The 27,937-nt window shown below is 36.9% G+C and overlaps 1 protein-coding gene across 2 annotated transcripts; it reads right to left on the bottom strand.

The window, feature by feature from the left end:
* Positions 1-105: 105 nt before the first annotated feature.
* lzts3b (leucine zipper, putative tumor suppressor family member 3b) lies at positions 106-20,868 on the bottom strand. Of its 2 annotated transcripts, none has more exons than XM_051116778.1 (6): positions 20,454-20,868; positions 18,018-18,550; positions 14,783-15,322; positions 12,363-12,683; positions 5,331-5,561; positions 106-1,561 (listed from the first exon to the last, which is right to left on the bottom strand). In XM_051116778.1, exons 2-6 carry the CDS (start codon positions 18,471-18,473, stop codon positions 914-916), a joined length of 2,196 nt encoding a protein of 731 aa, XP_050972735.1. In that variant the 5' UTR covers positions 18,474-18,550; positions 20,454-20,868; the 3' UTR covers positions 106-913. The 2 variants fall into 2 exon arrangements, with proteins under 2 accessions (XP_050972735.1, XP_050972734.1); XM_051116777.1 differs by having other exon boundaries at positions 20,704-20,868.
* Between the last annotated feature and the right edge of the window lie 7,069 nt (positions 20,869-27,937).

The raw sequence follows: 27,937 nt of genomic DNA, 5'->3' as shown, positions 1-27,937 counted from the left end.
CACATAAATAACCATCATATTCACAGCCTGCCTGTCTACCCACAACACACCGCGACGTCACGTCAGAACATAGCAGCAACTCTCAGAGTCTCTCCAACATTTGAGAGTCATTTGATTTAGTTCGGGATTTTTGAGGGGGTTTGCGAATCATTTGATTCTCATCAGAACTTCTGAGGGGGTCATGACTCATTTGATTCATATTAAAACATATTTTGGAGGAGGAGGTTTGTGAATCATTTGATTCAGATCGGAACATCGGAGTAGGTTTGCGAAACATTTGATTCAGATCAGAGCTTATGGGGGGGGTCGTGACTCATTTGATTTATATTAAAACATATTTTGGAGGAGGGGGTTCACAAATCATTTGATTCAGATTGGAACTTCGGAGGGGATTCACACTGAAAATTCAGCTTTGATCCCAGCATTCAAGTACATTTTAACAGACATTCACATAGAACACTATGGAAGCTTGCTTCCACAATTGCAACATTTTATTTCACAATTCTAAGGAAAAAGTTTGAATTGCAAGAAATGTTGTGATTACATTAATTTATTTTTTTAATCAATGGCGGAAACAAGCTTCCATTGAAAATTTTTAATATTTCACTGTATTTCTGATCAAATAAATGCAGCCCTGGTGAGCAGAAAAGACTTCTTAAACATTAATAAAATTATTCCAAACTTTTGACCAGTACCATACGGCCAACACAGACTAGCAAAATGTTTCCCCTCCATATCACTGATGACCAAAAGAGATGTCAAAAGTCGGGTTTAAAAGCTGGAGAAATGTGCACCACTTTTGATTCCTAACTGCATTCTTCTTTCATCTGTTGCAGTAACACAGGCTGATCTCGGCCCTCTCTAGTGCGTTCGGCTCTTTGCACAGAACAGTCTCACGCCGATTGTCTCACGTCTAAATCTCCGTGGACTCGATCCGCTCTAAGCGAGAAGGTCCCGGCCACGGAGGCGCCAGCTGATGCAGGACGGGCGGTTTGGGATCGTCCGCGGTCGGGGACAGAGTGACGGTCACCGGGACGGGGATGGAGAGGCTGATGGGCGGCGGCGATCCGGGCGACGTGGACAGTTTGGCTCCCAACTGCCCCACTCGCTCCTCCAGCGCCTGGTTCCTCTGCAGCGTCTCCACGTAGCTGAGCTGCAGCTGCGCCTGATACTTCAGCACGCGCTCTTTCTCGTCCTGCCAGGTGTGGCGCTCCTGAGCAAAGGTGAGCGCCTGTCGTTCTCGCTGCTGTCGCTCTAGGTGCAGCTCACCTTGCAGTCGCTCCAGCTGCCGCCGCAGCTCTCCCGCCTCCTGCCGTTGCGCTTTGGCCTCATCGCTTTGCAGGCTGAGGAAGCTGTCGACAGTGGCGCTGAGCGGCGTGAGCGCGGTCAGGGGTTCGGGCGTGCGGGGCGAGTGCAGGCCAGCCCACGGTAAGCTGCTGCTGCCGCTGATGCCGCTCAGACACACGGCGTGATCGTTCCTGCAGCTCAGCTCGCTCAGAGCCCGCTTGAGACCCAGAACCTCGGCCTCGAACACCACCAGCTTGTCACGCAACATTGACACCTGCAGAAACAAACCAAACGGTATGTGCTGAAATAATTATCAGAAATGCTTCTTGAGCAGCAAATCAGCATATTAGAATGATTTCTGAAGGATCATGTGACACTGAAGACTGAAGTAATGATGCTGAAAAATCAGATTTGATCACAGAAATAAATTACAGTTTAACAGACATTCACATAGAACCAGTGTTAGGCATGTTACTTTAAAAAAGTAATTAGTTATAGTTACTAGTTACTTCTCACAAATCGTAACTGTGTTAGTAACTGAGTTACATCATTATAAAAGTAACTAATTACTAGGAAAGTAACTATTGTGTTACTTTTTAAAAAATGTTCAAATATGTCAAATTGCATTACATTACATTTAGTCATTTTGCAGATGCTTTTATCCAAAGCGACTTACAAATAAGGACAATGGAAGCAGTGGTTCAAACATTGTACCCTGAAGGTGATGCCGTGTATCAGGATGATAATGCACCAATACACACAACAAAACTGGTGAGAAAATGGTCTGATGAACATGAAAGTGAAGTTGAACATCTCCCATTGCCTGCACAGTCACCAGATCTGAATATTACTGAGCCACTTTGGGGTGTTTTGGAGGAGCGAGTCAGGAAATGTTTTCCTACACCAGCATCATGTAGTGACCTGGCCACTGTTCTTCAAGAGGAATGGCTCAAAATCCCTCTGGCTACAGTGCAGGACTTGTATTTTTCATTCCCAAGACGAAATGATGCTGTATTTGCCGCAAAAGTAGGCCCAACACCATACTAACTGTGGTCTAAAACCAGGTGTTTCAGTTTCATTGTCCAACCCCTGTATATGAATATATATATACACATACATACATAGGATACATAAGCTTAAAGGAGAAGTCCACTTCCACAACAAAAATTGACAGATAATGTACTCACCCCTTGTCATATTTTTCTCCATATAATGCATTGGTATGGTGCCCCGATTTTGAACTTCCAAAATGCAGTTTAAATGCGGCTTCAAACGATCCCAAATGTGGTTGTAAACGATCCCAGCTGAGGAAGAAGTGTCTTATTTATATACTTTTTAATGTAAAACGCTCATCTTGTCTTACTCTACCTGAACTTTTTTTTCTGGTTCATGACAGTTAGTGTATGTCGAAAAACTCATATCTCATGTTCTCCCTCAACTTCAAAATTGCTTTATATTGCTGTTTAACCTTGTTTTTTAAGGGTGTTTGATCTTCTTCGCATGTTCACTTTGCAAAGACTGGGTCGGTACTTCTGCAACGATGTAGGACGGTTCTGAAATGATTATTGAAGTTGAGGGAGAAAATACGATTGGAGTTTTTCGACATACCCTAACTGTCTTGAGTCAGAATACACAGAGTTCAGGGAGAGCAAGACAAGACGAGCGTTTGAGATTAAAAAGTATTTAAATTGTATTTTTTTAAAATAACTGATCGTTTCACTAGATAAGACCCTTCTTTCTCAGTTGGGATTGTTTACAACCGCATTTGGGATCGTTTGAAGCTGCATTTAAACTGCATTTTGGAAGTTCAAACTCGGGGCACCATAGCAGTCCATTATATGGAGAAAAATGCTGAAATGTTTTCCTCAAAAAACATAATTTCTTTACAGCTGAAGAAAGAAAGACATGAACATCTTGGATGACAAGGGGTTGAGTACATTCTGTAAATTTTTGTTCTGGAAGTGGACTTCTCCTTTAATGGCACAGTTTTTTAAATATCTAAACGTACACATAGCATCAGTTAGTCAAGTATTATAATATGACTTTAGCATTAAACTTCAGTAATTAGAACTTTACATTACTTTTGCGTTACTTTTTAAATCTGGTCAGTGCTTGCTTCTTTGTTTTTAATATAAAAAATTCAAATTTTGGCAAACGTAAAAGCCCTTTCACACCAAAAGTGAAATGAATTCACCTTAGGCATGTTACTTTAAGAAAAGTACATTCATGCAGGAAGGACTCTTAAGCAATAAAAAGATTAAGCACAAATTTTAGTTAATCTAAAGTAATTTTTGCTTATTCATATGGTTGAATTGGAACATTGAAGGTCAGCAGCAAAGACATTGGTTTATAAAACAGGATTGAATACAAAAAGGATATTTGTTTTACTAAATATATTTAATTATTGCAGGTTTGCATCATATTCTGAGTTTGCATTTCACTGTTTTATTCTGAATCATTGAGATGAATTAATGCATGTCCACATTTAGTCTAGAACTACAGTAACATCATGTTTACTCCCAATTTCCCGACAGGAGACTTGTCAATCAATAAATGGGAAAACAAATTAACTAGCAGATATTTTCTTGTAAATTAAAAAGTAATGCATTACTTTACTAGTTACTGGGAAAAGTAATCTGATTACTTAACATGTGTTACTTGTAATGCGTTACCCTCAACATTGTTGAGGTCAAAAGTTTACATCCCTCTTTCATAATCTGCAAAATGTTATTTTACCAAAATAGGAGGGATCATACAATATCCATGTTGTTGTTTATTTAGTACTGACCTGAATAAGATATTTCACAAGAGATAATAATACTTGAATTTATAAAACTGACCCCGTTCAAAAGTTTACATACACTTGATTCTTAATACTGTGTTGTTACCTGAATGACCCACAGCTGTGATTTTTAGTTTAATGATAGTTCTTCATGACCTTGTTTGTCCTGAACAGTTAAACTGCCTGCTGTTCTTCAGAAAAAAGTCCTTTTCTTTGGTTTTCCGGCATTTTTGGGTATTTGAACCCTTTCCAACAATGACTGTATGATTTTGAGATCCATCTTTTCACAATGAGGGACTCATATTCAACTATTACAGAAGGTTCAAATGCTCACTGATGCTCCAGAAGGAAAAAACATGCATTTAGAGCAGGGGGTGAAAACTTTTGAAAAGAATGGAGATATGTACATTTTTCTTATTTTGCATAAATATCATATTTTTTTTCATTTTAGTATTGCCCTTCAGAAGCTACAGAAGATACATGCATGTTTCCAAGAAGACAAAATAAGTTAAATTTACCCTGATCTTTAAATTCCAAAAGTTTTCACCCCCTGGCTCTAAATGCATGTTTTTTCTTTCTGGAGCATCAGTGAGTGATTGAACCTTCTGTAATAGTTGCACATGAGTTCCTCAGTTGTCCTCAGTGTGAAAAGATGGATCTCAAAATCGTACAGTCATTGTTGGAAAGGATTCAAAAACATAAAAATGCTGGAAAACCAAAAAAAATGATTTTTTTTCTGAAGAACAGCGGGCAATTTAACTGATCAGGGCAAACAAGGGACTCATCAGTAAACAAAAAAAAAAAAAAAAAGCTGTGGGTCATTCAGGTAACAACACAGTATTAAGAATCAAATGTATGTAAACTTCTGAACAGGGTCATTTTTAAAAATTCAACTATTATTTTCTCTTGTGGACTACATGTAAACATCTTTAATGTGAAATATCTTATTCAGGTTAGTACTAAATAAACAATAACATACATTTTGTATGATTCCTTTTAAAAATAATTAACAATTTGCAGATTCTGAAAGGGGGATGTGAACTTTTGACCTCAACTGTGCATAAAGTTAAAGTAAAGCTCCTAAGCAGTCATTTAGCAGACATTTTTATATAACATGGAGGTGATTTTACTTGCAGAACCCAACTGATGCACTCTATATTACAACCAAAACACTCCGTTAATAGAGTAACTTCAGTTACTTCAGTCAGGATCATAGTAAGAGTGATACATTGGATATGAGAGTGTGTGTGTTTATGCACACCTCTGTCAGCGTTCTCTTCAGTTCTCCTTCACATCTCTCCAGCTCGCGGCTCTTGTTGGTGTACGAGTCCTTCAGGCCGATCATGGTCTCCTCGCGCTCCTTCAGCTGGGCGTTGAGCTCCTTTAGCTGACCCCTGAGGGCCACCATCTCTCCGGCCCGTTGCGTCACCTCATTTTGACTCTCCCGCAGCTGCTGCTTCAGCAGAGAGATCTCGCCCGCCTTTTGACACAGCTGTGCAACACAAAGCAAATGCAAAGCAAGTCTCATACGCTGTGTTGTTTTGTTTAGTTTCTATGTTGCTGTTAGTCTAAATTTATGGAAGCCCATTTCCCCCACGTAAGAAAAAAAAATCATACCTTAAAAAGTTGACATTATGACATACTTATGACATAATTACGAGATACAAAGACGAAATTATGACTTTAAAAGTCATAATTATGATAAAAAGTCAAAATGATGACTTATATTGTCGACTTTTTATCTTTAAAAAGATAAAAAATATAAATTATGATATTACAAGTTGAAATTGACTTAATGACTTTATAAACACATTGGTCACAAGATGATAAATGGGACATTCCAGAACAAATTAACTTGGCTTATAACAGTTTGGAGGACCAAGTTCAGTACACATCTTATTAATAAATCATATAACATTTACAGACAAGCAGAATATACCCCAAAAAATGAACGCAATGCACTGAGTTGCATGTTAAGCATATTCTTGGGGTAGAACGTGTATAATATATATGTGTGTGTGTGTGTGTGTGTGTATATATATATATATATATATATATATATATATATATATATATATATACACACTACCGTTCAAAAGTTTGGGGTCAGTACATTTTTATTGTTTCTTTTTTTTTTTTTTTTTTTTACCAAGGATGTATTTTTTATTCACCAAGGATGTATTAAGTTAATATAGTATAGTTAATATAGTATAAAGTTAATAATAAATAATTTACATTGTTATAAAATATTTATATTTTGAATAAACACTGTACTTTTTAAACTTGTTATTTATGAAAGAATCCTGAAAAAAAAAAATCACAGGTTCCAAAAAATATTTGGCAGCACAACTGTTGATATTATCCAACACTGATCATTCTAATAATAAATCCGCATATTAGAATGATTTCTGAAGGATCATGTGACACCTAAGACTGGAGTAACAGCTGATAAAAATTCAGCTTTTCATCACAGGAATAAATTCTATTTTAAAGTATGTTAAAATAAAAAAACATTATTTTATATTGTAAAAACATTTTGCAATATTACTGTTTTTTTTCTATATTTTTAATCAAATAAATGCAGCCTTGATGAGCATAAGAGACTTCTTTAAAGACTATTACAAGTCTTACTGACCCCAAACTTTTGAACGGTAGTGTATATACTGTATATATATGTATCATAATTATGTTTGACATAAAAATGAGATAAAAAGTCATTTTATGATAAAATGACATTTTATCTCATAATTGTTTTAAGTTATAATTTCAATGTTTTATCTCATAATTTCGACTTTTTCAAAATTTCTACTTTTTAGTTCATAAATTCAAATTTGTATCTCATAATTTCGACTTTTTATCTCACAATTGTGACTTAAGTCATAATTTTGTCTTTTTATTTTATAATTTCAATTTATGTCGTAATTTCGACCTTTTTATGTCATAATATCAACTTTTTATCCTGAATTTCAACTTTTTAAGTTTTTAATCTCGTAATTATGGCTTAAGTAAGTCATAGTTTTGACTTTTTATATCATAATTTCAACTTTTTATCTCGTAATTGTGACTTAAGTCATAATTTTGACTTTATCTTTTATCTCACAATTTTGACTTTTTTATTTTGTAATTACGACTTAAGTCATAATTTCAACTTTTTAAGTCATAAATTCTTTTAATCTCGTAATTACTTTTAATTCATAATTATGACTTTTGAAGTCATCCATATAAATCAGTTCATGAACTTAAATTGTTTACTTGAAATACTCAGATGATTTTTTTTCTTTTTTGAAAAAAGTATTTTCTGCGTAACAAGGCTGCATTTATTTGATTAAAAATAAGAGTAAACATATTAAATATTTTTAGAATTGAAAATAACTGTTTTCTATGTGAATATCTGTGATCAAAGCTGAATTTTCAGCATCATTACTCCAGTCTTCAGTGTCACTTGATCCTTCAGAAATCATTCTAATATGCTGATTTGCTGCTCAACAAACATTTCTGATTATTAGCAATGTAGAAAACAGTTGTGCTGTACAATATTTTTGTGGAAACCATGACACTTTTTATTTTTCAGGATTCAAAGATGAATAGAAAGTTAAACAGAACAGCACTTATTGGAAATAGAAATGTTTTGAGACATGATAAATGTCTTTACCATCACTTTTGATCAATTTAATGTGTCAAATATTAAATATAATACAAATATTATTTTCTTTATTTAAAACCAATATTTTGTTTAAAAAATATGAAGCAGCACAATTGTTTTTAACAATGATCGCAGCAATAAATTGCATTTTATAATATGTTACAAAAGAAAATAAATATTTTGAATTGTAACAATATTTCACAATATTACTGTTATTTATATATTTATTTTTAATCAAATTCAGCCTTGGGGTGAGCGTTAACATTAACAAATCTTAATTATTCCAAACGTAGACTGGCTACTGTTACATAACTGGTACATAAGGTTAGAGTAAACTACCATAAAATGCCATAAAAACTCTGGCTAAATGTAACGCCAAGCCAGCAGAGGGAGCCCTCACCCTAGAACTGCCTGCATGCTCCCTCTGCTGCTTCTACTGTCACTTCCTGTTTGGCAGTATTTAAAGACTGACCATGTGCTTCATAGGTTGCGAAGTATTGCCAGTTTCACCTGCCTTACTGAGCGTTTCTATATTTACTCTGTTGGATTACCTGTTGTTACCTTGCTTTGTTTATGGACTCTTGAGTTTACGGATTACCCCTGTTGGATTGTTTGCTGTTTCTGGACTGACTTCACGGTATTTGACCCACTGCCTGCTTTATCTCTCTGCTGCTTGGATTACGTTTATGTGTTGTATGCTGTTGGACTGCTTTTCTGGTGATCGACCCTCTGCCTGCTTCCACGTTTATGTGTGCTGTCATTTGTAATAAACTTCCGCAATTGGATTCAAACGCCGCCTCAGCATCCTCATTACAGAATACTTCGCCTCCCCTGAATCCAGCGGAAGTTACAGCATACACAACACAACAAATCATGAACCCAGCAGTATCTCGTCTCATCTGCCTTCGTCAAGGCGACAGGACCATAGAGGAGTATGTTGAGGATTTTTGTGGACTGTGTCATCTAGTGGATTTTAATGATGTGGCACTAAAGGACTTTTTTCGTTTTGGGTTAAACAAGCCCATTAGTTCAATTCTGCCAGGGGGGAAAATTTGTTGGTCACTGGAGAAATATATCGATCATGCCCTGCTCTTAAGCGGATCACCATACACTGTTGGGATTGCGGACGAGGGACCCCGCAATCCCACAGTAACCACCACACCACAGCCTGTTCAAGCCACATCCATCAAGCCAAAGCCTGCTCACGCCACGCCTGCCGCTCCAGGGCCTGCTCACGCCACGCCTGCCGCTCCAGGGCCTGCTCACGCCATGCCTGCCGCTCCAGGGCCTGCTCACGCCATGCCTGCCGCTCCAGGGCCTGCTCACGCCATGCCTGCCTGTCCGGAGTCTGCACCTGTCATGGTTACCCTCCTACAACCAGCTCACAAGATGGCTGCTATCTCCAAGCCGGTCCACAAGATGGCCGCCATCCCAGAGCCAGTCCACAAGATGGCCGCCTTCCCAGAGCCAGTCAGGCTTCCAAGTCAAGTCCAGTTCCAGGGTCAAGTCAAGCTACAGAGCCCGGTCGAGCTACAGAGCCCGGTCACGCAACAGAGTCAAGTCAAGCAACAGAGTCAAGCAAGGCCACAGCTGTTCCCCATGAACCAAGCCAAGTCACAGCTGTGTTCCACGAGCCAAGCCAAGATACAGCTGTTGTTCCCCACGAGTCAAGCCAAGTCACAGCTGTTCCCCACGAGTCAAGCCAAGTCACAGCTGTGCCCCACGAGTCAAGCCAAGTCACAGCTGTGCCCCACGAGTCAAGCCAAGTCACAGCTGTGCCCCACGAGTCAAGCCAAGTCACAGCTGTGCCCCACGAGTCAAGCCAAGTCACAGCTGTGCCCCACGAGTCAAGCCAAGTCACAGCTGTGCCCCACGAGTCAAGCCAAGTCACAGCTGTGCCCCACGAGTCAAGCCAAGTCACAGCTGTCGTTCCTGAGCCAAGCCATGTCGTTCCTGAGCCAAGCCATGTCGTTCCTGAGCCAAGTTACGTTGCAGCTGTGTTTCCCGAGTCAAGTCAAGTTTCCAAGTCAAGTCAAGTTACAGCTGCGTTTCCTGAGTCAAGTCAAGTTTCCGAGTCCAGTCAGGTCACGGCTGTTGTTCCACAATCAAGTCAAGCTGCAGCTGTTGTTCCAGCGTCAAGTCACGTTAAAGCTGTGTTTCCTGTGTCAAGTCAGGTCAGAGCTGCTCTTCCGAAGTCCAGTCAAGTTACAGCTATTGCTCCTGAGTCAAGTAAAGCTATAGCTGTAGCCCTCAAGTCAAGCAAAGTCACAGCCGTGGTTCCTGAGTCAAGCAAAGTCACAGTTGATCTTCATGAGCCAAGCCAAGTTACAGCAGATCTTCATGAGCCAAGTCAAGTTGCTGCTGTTATTCCCGAACCAAGTCAAGCCACAGCTGATCTCCCTGAACCAAGCCACACCACAGTTGTTCTTCATGAGCCAAGTCAGGTTGCTGCTGTTGCTCCTGAGTCAAGCCCGGCCACGGCAGGCCTCCCTGAGTCAAGTCCGGCCACGGCAGGCCTTCCTGAGTCAAGTCAAAAAACTGTTGTTCTACCAGAATCTCACCAGGTCCCCTCTGACCTTCTCAAGCCACCTCACGTATCAGCTGACCCCGCAGAGCCCACACTCCCAAGCCACGCAGAGCCCACGCTCCCAAGCCACAAGCCCGTAACATCAGCACCCTCAAGGTCAACAGACACCCCATTATCTACTGTGCTGCCTGTAATGGCCGTAGCCATCTTTAGTGTGTGGGCTGCACACTGTGCTCCAGAGGCCTCGCCTGTCCACGAGTCTGCTCCAGAGGCCTCGCCTGTCCACGAGTCTACGCCAGAGGCCTCTTCTGTCAAAGAGTCTGCGCCAATGCCCCCAGAAGCAGCAGCTCCGGCTGCAGAACCTCCTAAAGGGGCGGCGTTTCCCCAAGGACTCTCTGCCTGTCCTGTCACGGCCAGGAAGGCCATTTATAACTTCCCTGCTACACCTGCCCAAGCATCTGCGCCCATGCCCCCAGAGGTGTCAGCGCAAGCTGTAGATCCTCCTATGGGGGCGGCGTCCCACGATGAACTCTCTGCCTTCCATGTCACAATCAAGAAGGCCAAAGAAATCATTCAAGTACACACCGCTCTGCTACGCATGTCACTAGTCCCACTGTGGATATCTCTACTCCTGTCTGCTCTGCCTGCTCTGCCTGACCTGCAATGGCTCCCTGTTATGCCTGCTCTGCCTGTCTCGCCATGGCTTCCTGTTCTGCCTGCTCTGCCTGCCTCGCCATGGCTCCCAGCTCTACCTGCTCTGCCTGCCCCACCATGGTCCCCTACTCTGCCATTGCTCCACGGCCCAGACCCTTCAGTGTTTCACGGTCTGCTATTGCTCCACGGCCCAGGACCTCCAGTGTTCCACTGTCTGCCACAGTTCCACGGCCCAGGTCCTCCAGGGTTCCACTGTCTACCACAGCTCCACGGCCCAGGTCCTCCAAGGTTTCACTGTCTGCCACAGCTCCACGGCCCTGGTCTTCCAGTGCTTCACTGTCTGCCACTGCTCCATGGTCCAGGTCCTCCAGTACTTCACTGTCTGTCCCTGCTCCACGATCCAGGCCCACCTGCTCATCATGGACCTGGCCCTCCCTCCCGCCCCCTGTTTTGCCTCTGTTCCCCCACCCACCTGGACTATTGCTGTTTTGAGCGCCAGGAGTCGCTCCTAGGGGGGGATTCTGTAACGCCAAGCCAGCAGAGGGAGCCCTCACCCTAGGACTGCCTGCATGCTCCCTCTGCTGCTTCTACTGTCACTTCCTGTTTGGCAGTATTTAAAGACTGACCATGTGCTTCATAGGTTGCGAAGTATTGCCAGTTTCACCTGCCTTACTGAGCGTTTCTATATTTACTCTGTTGGATTACCTGTTGCTACCTTGCTTTATGGACTCTTGAGTTTACGGATTACCCCTATTGGATTGTTTGCTGTTTCTGGACTGACTTCACGGTATTTGACCCACTGCCTGCTTTATCTCTCTGCTGCTTGGATTACGTTTATGTGTTGTATGCTGTTGGACTGCTTTTCTGGTGATCGACCCTCTGCCTGCTTCCACGTTATGTGTGCTGTCATTTGTAATAAACTTCCGCAATTGGATTCAAACGCCGCCTCAGCGTCCTCATTACACTAAATGAGTCATTTAGCAGACATTTTTAGATAAAATATGCTACTTTATGTCTAGAGCAGGGATTCACAAATTGTTTTTGTCAGCCGAACCCCTTGAAAATAGTTTCATAAAAATATTTTAACAACACTTTTGTTTTATTTTGCTCTTGTTTTTTTTAAAGGATTAATTTAAATGTTGCATTTTTATGATTTAATTACTAGTTTTTACCCCTCATGAACCCCAGTTGTAAGCCCAGGTGTAAGCATTGCACTTTTATAAAAGTTAAGGTTCTTTATTGGCATTTGTGATTCCATGATGAACCTTTAGCAACCATTGAATCTTTACATTTAACAAAAGGTTCTTTAGATTTTTATAAAATTCTGTAAACAAAGAAAAATGAGTTCTTTTAAGAACTGATCATTGAAAGGTTCTTTGAGGACCCACAAATGGTTTTTCTATGGCATCACTGTAAAAAGGTTTCTTCTTGTGGAACCTTTTTTATTTACAAGAGTGCGTTTCTCCCACCTCCCATTTGGTCTCCTCCAGGCGGGGCAGGATGTCCGCCTGCTCCTTGCGGTAATCCAGGCACTTCCTCTCCAGCTCCTCTCTCTGGGCGAGCAGGGCGCTGATCTCCTCCTGTAGTCGGCCCTTGTCCTGCTGCAGACGGGCAATGTGGGCCTGCAGGGCCTGCTGTGTACGCTGGGCCCGGTGCGTGACCTGCTGCAGCCGCCCGGCGTAGTTCTGCCTCAGCTCCTCCATCTCTCGCTCCCACACACGCTGCTTCTCCTCAAACACCTGCACGATGGCCGCCTCGCTCTGGTCCAGGTTACGTCGCATGTGGATCACCTGAGGAAGAATCACGGGTATTCAGCACCTTCAGCCTGCCATTGCTTTGTGTTATTTAAGAAAAATATTTTTGTCCATCATAGCTCTTAGATGTCATTATGAAATTATGATGGTTTTTTTTTGCCATGTTTGGAGTTTGACAGCCTCCATTACAGTTAACATTCCTTATAAAAACTAAAAAATATTTAACATCAAAAATAAAAATCAAATAATTCTATTAAAAAAATCTGGTTTAAACATACAATTTTTTTTTTTTTTTACATTTTGGTCATGTTTGGAGTTTGACAACCTCGACCTCCATTACAATTCACGTTTCTTATATTTACTGTGAAGTTCCACTGAAGTAAGGAAAAACATCAGATTCTTCATTTTTGAGTAAAATATTAATTAAGCTGTCCAAACTTTTTGGACAGAAAGAACTATACTATATTAAAATGTATACTTTAGAAAAATATAAGAATTATAAATATAAGAATAATTTTTTTTTGACAGATTCTTCATTTTTGAGTAAAATATTAGTTTAGGTGTCCCAACATTTTAATACAAACGGCCAAAGATAAATATAATTCAAAAACTTGATTGAGGGCCATAGACCAAAATAGAATGTTGCATTTTATCCAATCATACTATATTAAAATGTATACTTTAGAAAATAAATAAATAAATAAATAAGAATTTTGATATTAAGAATTCTAAATAATTGTCTTGAAATGTTAAATTATTTTTAAACAGATTCACTTTTAGTGTTTCTTGAATTTAAAATTAAATAACATAAATAATAACTAAATAACTATTTTTAAAAAATCAAACAAGTTTTTGATATAGTGTTTTTTAAAATTAATACTTTTTTTTTTTTTTTTTTTTTATAAAATTGACTGAATTCAATGAAAAAGTAAAACCAAAAAATGTTACAACGTTTTGTAACTGGTTTGTGCATCTCTGGTTTAAACATACAAAAGCAAAAAATAAATAAATAAATAAATAAATAAATAACAAATAGCTACTTTTTTTTTGTCAGGGTTGGAGTTTGACGACCCTCCATTACAGTTCACATTTCTTGTATTTACTGTTATGCTCCACTGTAGAAAGGAAAAACATCAGATTCTTAATTTTTGAGCAAAATATTAGTTTAGGTGTCCAAACTTTTAAATACGAAGGGCCAAAGATAAATCTGATTCCAAAACCTAATTGAGGGCCATAGACCAAAATAAAATGTTGGAATGTTTATCCTGTACTATAATATACTTTATAATATACTTTATACTTTAGAAAAAAAAAGTAAGTTTGTAATATTAATCATTTTAAATAATTTTCTTAAAATGTTAAATTATTTTTAACCAGATTCACTTTTATTTTCTTGAATTAAAAACAAAAAACAAATAACATATATAATACCTAAATAATTATTTTTAAAAAATCGAACAACTTTTTGATGATGCTTTTGAAATGAATACTTTTTAGAATTTTTTCCAATAGTTTTTTTTTTTAAATAAATAAATAAATATAAAAAACAAATTACTACTGTAAGAAATTAAGAGTTTAAGGTTTCATTTATTAAAATGATAAATAAGATTTCATTTATTAAAATTAGTTAACTACATTACTTAACACTGACTTACAGGCTTTTATGGCTTATATAGTCTGATATTGTGAGAATATGGAGGAAAAACAACTCAGTTTTATTCAGAGATTCAAACTGAGCAAAGTATGAATTTGCTGCAGATGCTGCTATTTATATGATGAAATTCTGATGCTTGTAATGTAAATCAATGTTTTTTTTTTTTTTTTTTTATAACAGTACAGCAGTTACAGACATAAAATGATGCAAGTATCAGTTTTCACTTTATATCTCCAATAATATGTCTTAGTAAAATGAGATTGAAATGATCCAAACATATAATGCAATGCAGTCTAATGATGATTGAGAGATGAATCATTCCTCCACTGAGGAACAATGAAAGTAAAGCTTCTGGAAACAAACATTCCTCAAAAGATCCTGATTTATCCGATTTGGCACTCACTGATGATTTTAACAAAAGATTTATGGAGAATCAAGCAAAGCCAAGCTGACAACAGAAGGGTGTGAATGTGCCCCTCACCTCCTGCTCTTTCTCCCAGAGTCGGTCCTCCAGGTCCTGGATGATGTCGTCAGTGGAGGGCGACGGCTGGACGGTGGCGCTCGTGTCCGTCAGATGACAGAGTCTCTGATATGATAAGCAGCTCTTCCCGGAGGAGGACTGTCCGCTGTCAGACACGCTCAGGCCGTTCTGATAGTTGGGTTTGTCCGCTTTGTCCAGCGGCGCCGCTGTGCTGCTCAGTCTGTTGATGTGGCTGGTCGAGGCACTGAGAGGACCGAGTGCTTGAGCGGGACCGTAGCCCATGCCGGGCCCCGCGTAGGTGGGCAGGCTGGTCAACGAGTTCCTCCCCGAGTCGGACATGCCGCCCTGGCCGTCGTTTCCGCCCGAAGGGTCTCGATCGGGACTGTCCTGCTCACAGAGGGACTGTGGGGCGTCAGATCCTCCACCGCTTCCAGCAGATCGTCCTCCACTTCCAGACTGACCCACCAGGTTCTGCATGGAGTGAAAACTCTTGGGAACGACGGGTTTGAAGGCGGACGGCCGGACCAGAGCAGAATTATTCTGAATGAGTAGAACAAAGCAGGATTTAATAATAATAAACTAGATAAAAAAGTTTGTCAAAACAAAACAAAGCCTAGCCTAAAAGTATAAAGCAGCTGTAAAAGCTTGACGTTTTAAGTTCTATATAGATAGATTAGATGACTAGCATGTTGTCAGCATGATTAGAATGTAGTTAAAATGTTTCTAACATTTTTCTAGCATGGTTAACATGTTACTAGCATACTTAACATGTTAGCATGTTTCTGGCATGACTAGCATGTTTTAGCATTATTAGCATGTTGCTAACATGTTTCTAGCATGATTGGCAAGTTGTTAACATGTTGTTAGCATGTTTCTAGCATGATTAGCAAGTTGTTAGCATGTTTCTAGCATGATTAGCAAGTTGCTAGTATGTTGCTAGCATGATTAGCAAGTTGCTAGCATGTTTCTAACAGTTTGCTAGAATGACTAGCAAGTTACTAGCATATTTTAGCATGATTAGCAAGTTGATAGCATGTTGTTAATATGATTAACCAGTTACTAGCATGTTGCTACCATGATTCTAACCTGATTAGCAAGTTACTAGCATGTTGCTAGCATGTTTCTAACATGATTAGCAAGTTACTTGCATGTTGCTAGCTTGTATCCAGCATGATTAACATATTATTAGCATGCTTAACATGTTAGCATTTTTCTGGCATGTTACTGGCAAGTTACTAGCATGTTGCTAGCTTGTTTCTAGCATGATTAACATGTTACTAGCATGCTTAACATGTTAGCATTTTTCTGGCATGTTACTGGCAAGTTACTAGCATGTTGCTAGCTTGTTTCTAGCATGATTAACATGTTACTAGCATGCTTAACATGTTAGCATGTTTCTGGCATGACTAGCAAGTTACTAGCATGCTTCTAGCATGATTAGCATGCTATTAGCATGTTTTAGCATGTTGTGATTAGCAAGTTGATAGCGTATTTCTAGCATGTTGCTAGCATGATTCTAACATGATTAGCAAGTTATTAGCATGTCATTAGCATGACTGACAAGTTACTAACATGTTTTTAGCATGATTATCAGCATGTTTCTAGCATGTTTCTGTATATATATATATTGATAGATATACATTCATTGAGCCGATGCTTTTATCCAATATAACCTGTAATTGGAATTGATGAATTGAGCACAAGAGTGACCATCCATAGTATTTTTCCCAATTATTCTCTTCATATGCATGAAAAAATCAAGAGTTTCATTTCAACATTTGGTTCAAATCAAACATTTATTTTAAAATATGCAACAAAAACATAAATGTGAGGTTAAATTGTTTGAATGAACTGAATTATGCAATAAAATCAAAACTACTATATGAAATATAAATAAAATGTATTACATTTTTATTACATTTATTAATAATATTTAAATAAAAATTAATAAAAACACAATATAATTTAAAACTATTGACTCACTGATTAAAAACTATATTTTAAGTTATTTATAAAATATACACTACTATTTAAGAGCCTGGGGTCTTTTTTTTTTTTTAAATATATATTTTTATTCTTTAAGGATGCATTAAACTGATCAAAAGTGGCAGTAAAAACATTTATAATGTTACAAAGTATTTCTATTTCAAATAAATGCTGTTCTTTTAAACTTTCTATTCATCTGTGAATCCTGAAAAACAAAATGTATAACAGTTGCCACAAAAATGTGACCCTGGACCACAAAACCAGTCATAAGGGTCAGTTTTTTTTTAAATTAAGATTTATACATCATATCAATGTGAATAAATAACGTTTTCCGTTTATGTATGGTTTGTTAGGATAGGACAATATTTGGCTGAGATACAACTATTTGAAGATGCAATCTGAGGGTGCAAAAAATCTAAATATTGAGAAAATCGCTTTTAAAGTTGTCCAAATGAAGTTCATAGCAATGCATATTATCAATCAAAAATTCATATTACTATTAAATTCATATTACTATATCAAAAGTTTTGATATATTTACGGTAGGAAATTTACAAAATATCTTCATGGAACATGGAGATCTTGATATCCTAATGATTTTTGGCATAAAAGAAAAACCAATAAATTAGACCCATACAATGTTTTGTTGGCTATTGCTACAAATACACCTGTGCTACTTAATACTGGTTTTGTGATCCAGGGTCACAAATATGAAGCAGCACAACTGTTTTCAACATTGCTAATAATTAGAAATGTTTCTTGAGCAGCAAATCAGTATATTGGAATGATTTCTGAAAGATCATGTGACACTGAAGCATGGAATAATGATGCTTTACAGTTTAACTCTTATAATCAATTTCTGATCAAATAAACGCAGCCTTGGTGAGCAGAAGAGACTTCTTTTAGAAATAACTGACCAAAAACTAGTGTACAAACATGCAAGTAGTTTGATTATGCTGTTCATAATGGGAAAACGTGGTCATTCCTGAGGTTTTTTGCTTTAAATTTGAATTTCTATGGTATGTTAGTAGTTTTTAATGTGATTTAGAAGCAAAAATCATTTCTTAAGCTCTGAGCTCATGTCAGTCTTGAAATCTTTTTTGATAAAATCATATTTAAATATTATAAATACACTTAATAAACATCACTTGCTCTATGGAGAGCATGAATTAGATTTTTACTTCCAGAACCCAACTTTTGCACATTATACTATCATTAAAAGTCCATTAATGGAGTAACATAAGTCATACCTGCTCTAATTTCCCAGACACAGTGAGGATCTTGGGTGGCGTGCGACTGTCTCTTTTGCTGTTGTTCCCCTCTCTCCCCTTTACCGCTGCCGCACCATCGTGGTTCTTCTCCGCGCCGTGACCCAGCATGTTACCACAAGCATCCAGAGACACTCCTCCTCCGGTTCTGTGTGTGTCCCGGCGGCCTGCGGCGTTCCCCTCCAGCCCGTCTCCGTTGGTGGGACGAGAGGCGGCGATGTTGAGGTGGCCTCGATCCGTGGTGGTGCTGCTCCCGCCCCGTTCGTCACTGGAGCCCTCCGAGGTGGAGGGAGGTGCGTGAAGGCGCTCGGCGCTGCAGCTGCGGTCGGAGGGGCCGCGGCGGGACAGGGGAGGGCCACGAGGGAGGGTGGTGCGCGTGCCCACGCTCTTCATGGCAAACTCCTGCTCACCGGCCACCCCGCTGCCTACACTGCCCATGCTGGGGAACCAGAGCGTCACTCAACGCCGCAACCCTCCGCATGGGCCAGCACAGCTGCCGGACCTCCAGACAGACACTGCCGGCAGAACAGAGGTTAAAGATTCAATCATTTTAATCAGAAACATAGACATTTAGAACCTTGCAAAAGATTCTGTTTCAAATAAATGTTGTTATTTTTAACTTATTCAACAAATAAATATGATGCTTCAAAAATCTTCAATACTGTGCTGATTTTCAACATTGTTAATGTTTTTTTGATGAACAAATTTCAAAAGAGCAGCATTTACTGGTAATAGAAATGTTTTTCAACATTATAAATGTCTTTACTGTCACTTTTGATCAATTAAGGATCTAACTATTTGCATCTTTGTACTTCACTGTTTAAAAGTTTGGTGATGGTAAGATATTTTTTTAAATTAATGTTTTTGGAAGAAGCCTCTTCTGCTCACCAAGGATGCATTTATTTGATTAAAAGTGCAGTAAAAAATGTAAAATATTATTAGAATTTGAAATAGCTGTTTTTTATATGAATATCTTTTAAAATGTAATTGATTTCTGTGATCAAAGCTGAATTTTCAGCATCATTACTCCAGTCTTCAGTGTCACATGATCCTTCAGAAATCATTTTAATATGCTGATTTGCTGCTCAACAAACATTTATGATTATTAGCAATTTTGAAAACAGTTGTGCTGCACAATTATTTTGTAAAAACCATGGAGTTGGTCATATTTAAAAATAAAAAAGAACAAAATTCATATTTGTATTAATCAAGAAAACATCAAATTGCTTAAAAGTGACAGTAAAGACATTTATAATGTTACAAAAGATTTCCATTTCAAATAAGCGCTGTTCGTTTGAACGTTCTATTCATCTGTGAATCCTGAAAAATGAAATGTATGACAGTTTCCACAAAAATATTGTGCAGCACAACTGTTTTCAACATTGATAATAATTATAAATGTTTCTTGAGTGGCAAATCAGCATATTAGAATGATTTCTGAAGGACCATGTGACAGTGAAGACTGGAGTAATGATGCTAAAAATTCAGCTTTGATTGCAGGAATAAATTACATTTTAACATACATTCACATAGAAAACAGCTGTTTGAAATAGTAATAATATTTCACAATTTTTACTATATTTTTTATCAAAACTTCATTAAAAACCTCAAACACTTGAATAGTAGTGTACAAATATCACATATTCTGATAGTTATAGGAACGATTTGATTATTAAAAAGCTTGAGAAGTGCTCCAGTACATTTGTAAACTGCTCAGAAAGGTTCGACAGATGTAGGGGAGACAAGAGCAAAACAATGGAGAGCTTCAGTGCATCAGCAGTAGTGATTTTTTTGCATGATCCCCAACATAAACAAATGCACTTACTATAACGAAGCCTAACTGTGTGTTCAAGCGACCGTACGCTAGCATCAGCATCATGTGAGCAGCAGCCAGATTGATCCAGGCTTGTGTTTGACACCGGTAACGTGACATCCATGTGCATGAAAACACACCATGAAAGACAGAAGCTGTTTGATCTCACAATGAGCTGCAGCACCATGACCGGCCAACAGGGGGTTCACACTCCAGTGCTTTGCCATTACCTCATCTGTTCTCTCACTTACACATCTCACACGCACATTTACATTGGCACCTCGGCTTGTTATGGGCCACGAGGTGAGTGTGTGTGGCTTTGTGTGTGAAGTGAGATCCGGTTAAACTTTTACGGGCTCCGTAAGGCCTCGAACCTTAATGAAAACGAACGCACAACAAGTTGCACAATCATGTGAAACCTCAGATTAGCAACTCTCTCCAAACCCTGAGCCTGTGTGCCTGCACAAAAGATTGCATCGCCTTTCATGTGCTGTTGTTATCTAACAGCTGAATGGAGATCTGCAGCACCCTTTGAGCATCAAAACACTGCATCTTAATAGAGATACACTCTCCATTTTCTGCTCTCCACACAAACAAAGACGCACCATGAAGATGGAAACCAGGAGATGGGTTGCTTTTTCCCTCCTTCCCACTATCAGTGCATTACATAATGCGTCCTCGCTGCTTTATCTGAGAGAAAGAATGGAGGTCCGTTCACTGGTTTACTTCCAGTCGAGTGAGTCGCAGTGATAGTGGAGCTTCTCTCTCTCTCTATTCTTCTATAATCAGTCGCTTCACACATCGACAGCGCTGTCGTTTCGCGTACGAAATCCACATGACTGCGATCGTACTCACTGTTTCAGCACCGCGGACAGCGACACGCGTCACGTCAGCCGCGTTCATTCACCGAGCCGGTCGCGTCGCGTCCATAAAACCGAGCGGTGTGTATCTTGACAGGAGCAGGTCTCGGGTGATGATGATGATGATGATGATAGTCAGCGGATGCGTGTATCAGCTGAGCCACACACCCACCTCCGCCCCGCCCCTCTGCCGCACGCCAGCAACGCCCCCCGAAACGCCGACGGCACTGCGCATGCGCGTAGTATATGTCACTAGTCAGTCAGGACACGTATAGGTAGCGTTTGTACTACGCGCATGCGTACTTAGTGATCCTCTTAAGGGAGACCCAAAAGAATGTGGAATATTTTATCGCAACATTTGTGTTTTTCCTCAACACATATTGTTTAGGAGCTCTAGAATTGTTGTTTCACTACCCCAAGATTTCCTAAATAGGTTCAAAATAACAGTTTATGCTCACTGTGTTGGGGGCAAGGCATTACAAGTAACGCGAGTTATGTAATTAGATTACTTTTTTTCAAGTAACTACTAAAGTAACGCATTACTTTTAAATTTACAAGAAAATATCTGAGTTACTTTTTCAAATACGTAACGCCAGTTACTCCCCCCACCCCCATTTATTGATTGAAAGCTGAGAAATCGGGAGTAAGATGTTACTTTAGTTCTAGAACAAATGCGAACATGCATTAATTCATCTCACTCACAAACAACTGACTCAGTATTCCTTAAATTGAATACAGTGAAATGCAACTCAGAACATGACACAAACATGCAATAATTAAATGTTAAATAATACAAATATCCTTTATGTATTTAATCCCATTTTATTAACCATACTAATAAGAAAAAATTACTCAAGATATAATAAGCAAAGAATTACTCTCTTTTTTTTCTTTTTACTTTTATTGCTGAAGAGTGTTGAATTTTCTTCTTCTGTGTTCTATTGTAAAGACATAAATGTACTTTTCCTTCAGCCTGAGGCTTTTGGTCTGAAAGGGCTTTTACATTTGCCAAAGACAGAACTTTTTATATTAAAAACAAACAAGCAAGCCCTGCCCAGATTGAAAAGGTAACGCAAAAGTAACGTAACACATTACTTTCCGTAAAAAAGTAACTAACGTAATTAGTTACTTTTTAAGGGAGTAACACAATATTGTAATGCATTACTTTTAAAAGTAACTTTTCCAAGTAACTAGTAACCATAATATTTTCTTTAATAATTAACTGACGTTCAATAACTGACATGATATTCAGATAAATAATGTTTTTAGCACACTGTAGCAGTGTTGGGGAAGGTTACTTTTAAAAGTAATCCATTACAGTATTGTGTTACTCCCCTAAAAAGTAACTAATTATGTTACTTAGTTATTTTTTATTGAAAGTAATGTGTTGCGTTACTTTTGTTCAATACTCTTCAGCAATTAGAAAAAGAACAACAAATGTTAGTTCATCTTGAGTAATTTTTGCTTATTAGTGTGGTTGAACTGGATCATTGAAGGTCAGCAGCAAAGACACTGGTTAATAAAATGGGATTAAATACATAAAAGAAAACTGTATTTGTAAAGGATATTTTGATGTTATTTAACATGTTTAACATATTCTGAGTTGCATTTCACTGTTTTTATTCATTTTGATGAATACTGAATCTGATGGGGTTTTTTTGTGATGAATTAATGCATGTTCACATTTATTCTAGAACTAAAGTAACATCTTACTCCCGATTTCTCTCAATACTGGGACAGGAGAGCTTTCAATCAATAAATGGAAAAAACAAAAAAAGTAACTGGTGTTACTTATTTGATATTTTGCATTACTTTACTAGTTACTTGAAAAAGGTAATCTGATTACGCAACTCACGTTACTTGTAATGCGTAATAGTAATGTACTGTACAGTAGTGGCGTTTCTGAATGAATCGGTGGTTTGGAACGATTCGATTGTGTATGATTCAAATGACTCATTCATAGAGACAGTTACATGTCGAAAAGTGTCGATTGCAACGTTAAATTTAAATGTACATTTTTCTATTTGCACGTTTTTACATCGTTGCGCATTTTAACCAATCACACACGATTCTGATAAGCTTATGAACGCAATAGCCAATCATAAGCGTTCAGATGAGTCATCGCTGTAATGCTACTTTGTTCACCGTGTACGCGCAAATTCTCCCGCCTTATTGGTGTTGCCAAGTCTGTGGACTTTCCGCAAAATTGGGCTACTTTAAAACTGTTGCCGTGGCTTGTTTTTCATGTCCGCTGGTTAAAGCAAACTATAAAAAGTGATATTAAGCCCCCTGGAATGTGAATTTTACCAGGGGAACCCTGCCAAAAAAACTTGTATTTTACCCCTGGAATGCTATTTTTACCGGGGGACCCCCTCCAAAACACAATTGGACTAATTTTGAGTAGCAATTATGCGGGCTTTGTTGTGAAAACCTGGCAACCCTGCATCATATACAATAGAGTACAGATGTAAGTATGAAGTAAGAGATTCATTCGTCCTACAGTTTGGGCAGCTTCAGTGATTATAACGGGAGTTTTTAATGAGAATGCTCAGTCATAGTCAGTGATGATGTTATTTGATAATGTAAATGTTCTTTGTGCTTTTTCTGTATAGTCAATAATTCATTCGCATACAGTTTGAATAACTGTAGAAATGAAAGTGTAATAATTAGTAATTTACAATGTCTTAAAGGGATCCTGTTATGTTTTTTTTCAAAGTCTTTATTTTGTTTTGGGGGTGTACTAGAATATGCTCTCATGCTTGGTGGTTCGAAAAACGCATTATTTTTCACATAATTTACATATTTACAATACATCTCTCCCAGCCTGGCACTAAAGGCTGATTAGTTCTGGGTTTAATAAAGGCCAGCCTCCCGAAAAAAAGGAAATTGTTTTATGATTGGTTAGCTATCCCAGTGCATTGCGATTGGCGAACAGCTTAGACGGTGTTTCCGTACTGCCACAGCCCTTGTCAAAGCAGTTAGCGCAAGCTAGATTAATAGTGAATCTTACATTTTAAATATGGATATTTTACAAAAATGCATTGATTAGCTAAAGGAAACGCCCTGGAGCCATTTGAGGCTGTTTTTATTATGGATGGATGCACTTTATTAGACTTTATTAGACTCCGATTGCATTCGTCTGAAAGAAGCTAGTCATATACACCTAGGATGCATGGAGGGTGAGTAAATAATACGCTACAGTAGTGTTGGGTCCTATCATCAGCCTGCGAGATCACCGATACATGATATTATCGTGCCAATTTAATTATTTTACATACTTAGTTTCATTGCCTGAAACCAGCTCCAGCATAAGACTAAAAGCAGCCATTATCAAAAAACATCATCACTAATTAACCTAGTCTATTCTAGTGCAAGTTTATGCATTTCAAAAAACACTCGCATTACAAGTGAAGCTATCTACACTGTATGATGAATAAATCTCTTACCACACACTGCACACGTCTGCGGCGCGTTACGGCTCCAACGCGGCAACCGTAGATCGCGGCTTCAGCGTGTGTTTCGACCCCCTGTACTGCACACGTCTGTGGCGCGTCCCTCCACCTCGTCCCTACCCACCCCCAACAATTCGAATTTCCGTAGTCAGAATTTAATTTAATATTCTAATGGACCGCCTTGAGATGACATTGCATGTGGAAAACAAACGTTGTAGCTCTTGAAAAGAGATTTTTAAAAAACGAAATATCTCCCTTTGGAGTGAACTTTGAGATTTGTAACTTTGTTGATCTTTTTAATGCCCAAAGATACACACCACACACTGACTAAAATTCAAAAAGTGAAAAAGCATAATAGCACCCCTTTAAATACAAAGTCAGTCGTATTGAAACTATGCCAAGGTGGGCAAGTAATGTAATTGGTGTACAACCAAACACAGTGTAACTCCGACCACCGCAGCGGGGTTGCCAGGATTTCACAACAAAACCCGCCCATATTCTACTCAAAACTAGCCCAATCGCATTGTGAGAGAGTTCCTGTTAAAAATCGTTTTTTGCCAAGTTTTTTGGCAGTGTTCACCTGGTAAAATATGCATTCCAGGGGCTAAATATTACATTATTGGGGTCACTTCAACATGCGTACATGAAAAACAACCCATGGCAACAGTGTTAAAGTTGCCCAAATTTGCGGGAAAACCACGGACTTGGCAACACTGCACCACCACACAGCTAATGTTTATGTAACTCCATCATTCTTGTTACGTAGCCCTCTACTTTTTATTTAGCCTTACTCTGAAGTTAGCTCACTCTTGATTTTAAGAATTATCACATATTTCCAGTTGTTATGCAAGTTTAACTGACTTGTATTAATAATATGTTCAATATTTAAAACCATACTGATGTGTGATTTAGTCTTGCCATTGTTGCATATATTTAACCATTTCTAATCACCTTTACTCTTTGGTTTAAATGCCTAAAAAGTGCTTTGAGCATAACTTGTTAGTATTTCATGTTTAAAAATACATCTTCAATTTCTCATAGAGTAAGTCTTGTTTGAATCCCAGAAACCCAGAGAAACAAATCTCACGCATCTCTCTTCCATAATGGCTGTTTTTCTCTAATCACGTCCATCAGTGTCTGTTCACTTTGCTTTTTCTCCTCCAGGAGAGCTGCGTCTGTATGATCAGCACAGGTTGTTTGAGCTCTTGGTCTCCATTCACAAATTCACTGATGACATCAACACGCAGCTGTTACCATGGGAACCGTCTCTATCAAAGAGACGCGCGTCATGTGACGGGGATACGGAGGACGACGTGCCACGAAACAGCCTGTAAGTGTTAATGTCAGATCATATTAGTCAAATCTGTGTGGATATTCAGATGACATGAACAGGGGTGTAGGCACAGAAAATTTCCTTTTACCAGATAGTGTATGATTATAAGAAAAAATATATTTTTATTTTGTTTTGTTGAAAAATGTTTACATTTATGAGATGACGAGGAAGTATTGGTACAAATACTTTAGCTAGAGTAATATGTTTTTAAATTAATGCTTGTTTTAAACAATCACTTTAGAAGCGTTTGTACAATTTCCAGTTTATTTTGATATATAAAGTAAGTGTATTTACTTATGTGTTCACTTTAAAAATACAGAACATTTGAATAAAAAAGCATGTAATTCCCATAGTATCCCATAATAGTTTAATACGGCTTTACACAATACCAATACATTATATTTTATATATTTTATTAATTATTATTATCATTTGTCATTCATATTTTATATTATATTATTAATACAATGTTTTTAAAATATGGTTTCATTATACATATGGTAATTATGTATATTTTATTATACTATTATATTTAAAAATGAAACATGTCTAACATTTTCATTTTGTATTTATTATTTATACATTTGCATTCATTTTTAAGTGATTTGATTATTTCATGTTTATAGTTTAAGTTCAAGTGTTTTTAACAGTTTAATTTGTTGTTTTATTTATGATTTTTTTATGATTTCATTTTTAGTAAGTGTTTTATAATAATAGCTTTTTAATTATTTTATTTTCATTTTTAAACATTTTTATATTTTTGTAAATTATTTATTTATCTGATTTATTTTTTTTGTAACATATAGCATAATTTTCAATTACTGAATAAACTGTTGATTTAGTTTAATTTAATAATAATTTAATTGTCTTTATTCAATAATACGTTAACCGTAAAATATGTTCACTTTAAAATGACAGAAATATAAAGTCATTTAATATGGTTTTACAATCTAACCATATCACGTCAAATTAACAACCCAGATACTATACTTTTATGATATTACTTTATACTATTTGAGTAGCTTTTATTTTAAAATTAGTTATGTATTTTAATTTTACGATTTTATTTTTAGAAAGTGTTTTATATGAATAGCTTTTTAATTATTTATTTTAATTTTTAAACATTTTTATTTTATTTATTTATTGATGGGTTAATTTCAAGTGTTTCATTTTAGTTGTTTTTATTTTAAAATTAGCTGTTTCAATTTTTACATTTTTGATTATTTAATGTTTAGTAAGTGTTCTTTTTAATTATTTTTAAATAATTTAATTGTTTATGTATATATATATATATATATATATCATACTTTATTAATTAAAATTAATATATCAATATAGATTTTTTAATAATGTGGTTTCATTATAAATATGGTGATTATGTATATTATATATCATTATTTGTTAACAGGTGGACACCCAAATTAATAAATTATATAAAATGAATCTAACCATATCACGTGAAATGAAAAACCCAGATACTATACTTTACTGTATATTGTAATTGTTTTTATTTTTTATTTTTTTTTAACTTACATTTTTATGATTTAATTTTTCGTGTTTAATTTTAATTGTATTTTAATTTGACATTTTTATGATTGCATTTGTTTTATTTAGTGTTTTTTTTTTTTTAAAATTAGTTATTTAACATTTTAATTTAACATTTTTTAAAAATCAAATTTTTGGTAAGTGTTTTATATTAATAATTTTTATTATTTATTTTATCTATTTATTTTTAAGTTATTTATTTATTTATTTATTTGTATATTTTTTGATGGGTAAAATTCAAGTATTTAATTTTAGTTTTTTTATTTTATTTTAAAATTAGCTATTTTAATTTTTACATTTTTAATTATTTAATTTTTGGTAAGTGTTCTTTTTAATTGTTTTTACTTTAAAATGATTTAATTTTACATTTTATGATTTTATGGTTTTTCGTAATTGTTTTCTTTTAATAATGTATATTTTAAAGTTATTTATTTATTAAAGTTTTTTATTTGTATGATTTTATATTTAATTAAATTGTTTTTATTTTTAAACAAAATATGTTTTTATCATAAATATAGTGATTATATTTTATTATACGATTATATTTTATTATACTATTACATATTAAAATTACAAACCCAAATTAATAAATGATCTTAATGCTAACCATGTCAGTAAATGGTTAAAATAATGATAAAATAATTTTTGGTTACTGAATAAACTGTGGATTTAGAACTGAATCTAAACATATCACGTCAAATGAAAAATCCAACTAATGTACTTTTATTTTTCGGTTATTGAACAACTATTGATTAAATTATTTTGAACAAAACTGAAAATTAATGACAAGATTTTTGTTTTAAAATGTCTTTGGTCATTGTAATCATTGTGTCTCTTCATTACCTCTGATTTCAAATGAAGTGATTTGCTTTCCACCCCGATTTCTTGTGTTTTCTCTG

Source organism: Labeo rohita, chromosome 8, assembly GCF_022985175.1.
Source record: "Labeo rohita strain BAU-BD-2019 chromosome 8, IGBB_LRoh.1.0, whole genome shotgun sequence".
Lineage (NCBI taxonomy): Eukaryota > Metazoa > Chordata > Actinopteri > Cypriniformes > Cyprinidae > Labeo > Labeo rohita.
This window is presented reverse-complemented; position numbering and strand designations above follow the sequence as displayed.

Excerpts from the sequence above, each read along its gene's own strand:
- lzts3b (XM_051116778.1), bottom strand. The coding sequence starts at position 18,473 with ATGGGCAGTGTAGGCAGCGGGGTGGCCGGTGAGCAGGAGTTTGCCATG. Across the intron at positions 5,562-12,362 it reads TGGAGGAGACCAAATGGGAG|CTGTGTCAAAAGGCGGGCGA; the intron begins GTGGGAGAAACG and ends TGTGTTGCACAG. Across the intron at positions 1,562-5,330 it reads TGAAGAGAACGCTGACAGAG|GTGTCAATGTTGCGTGACAA; the intron begins GTGTGCATAAAC and ends TTGTTTCTGCAG.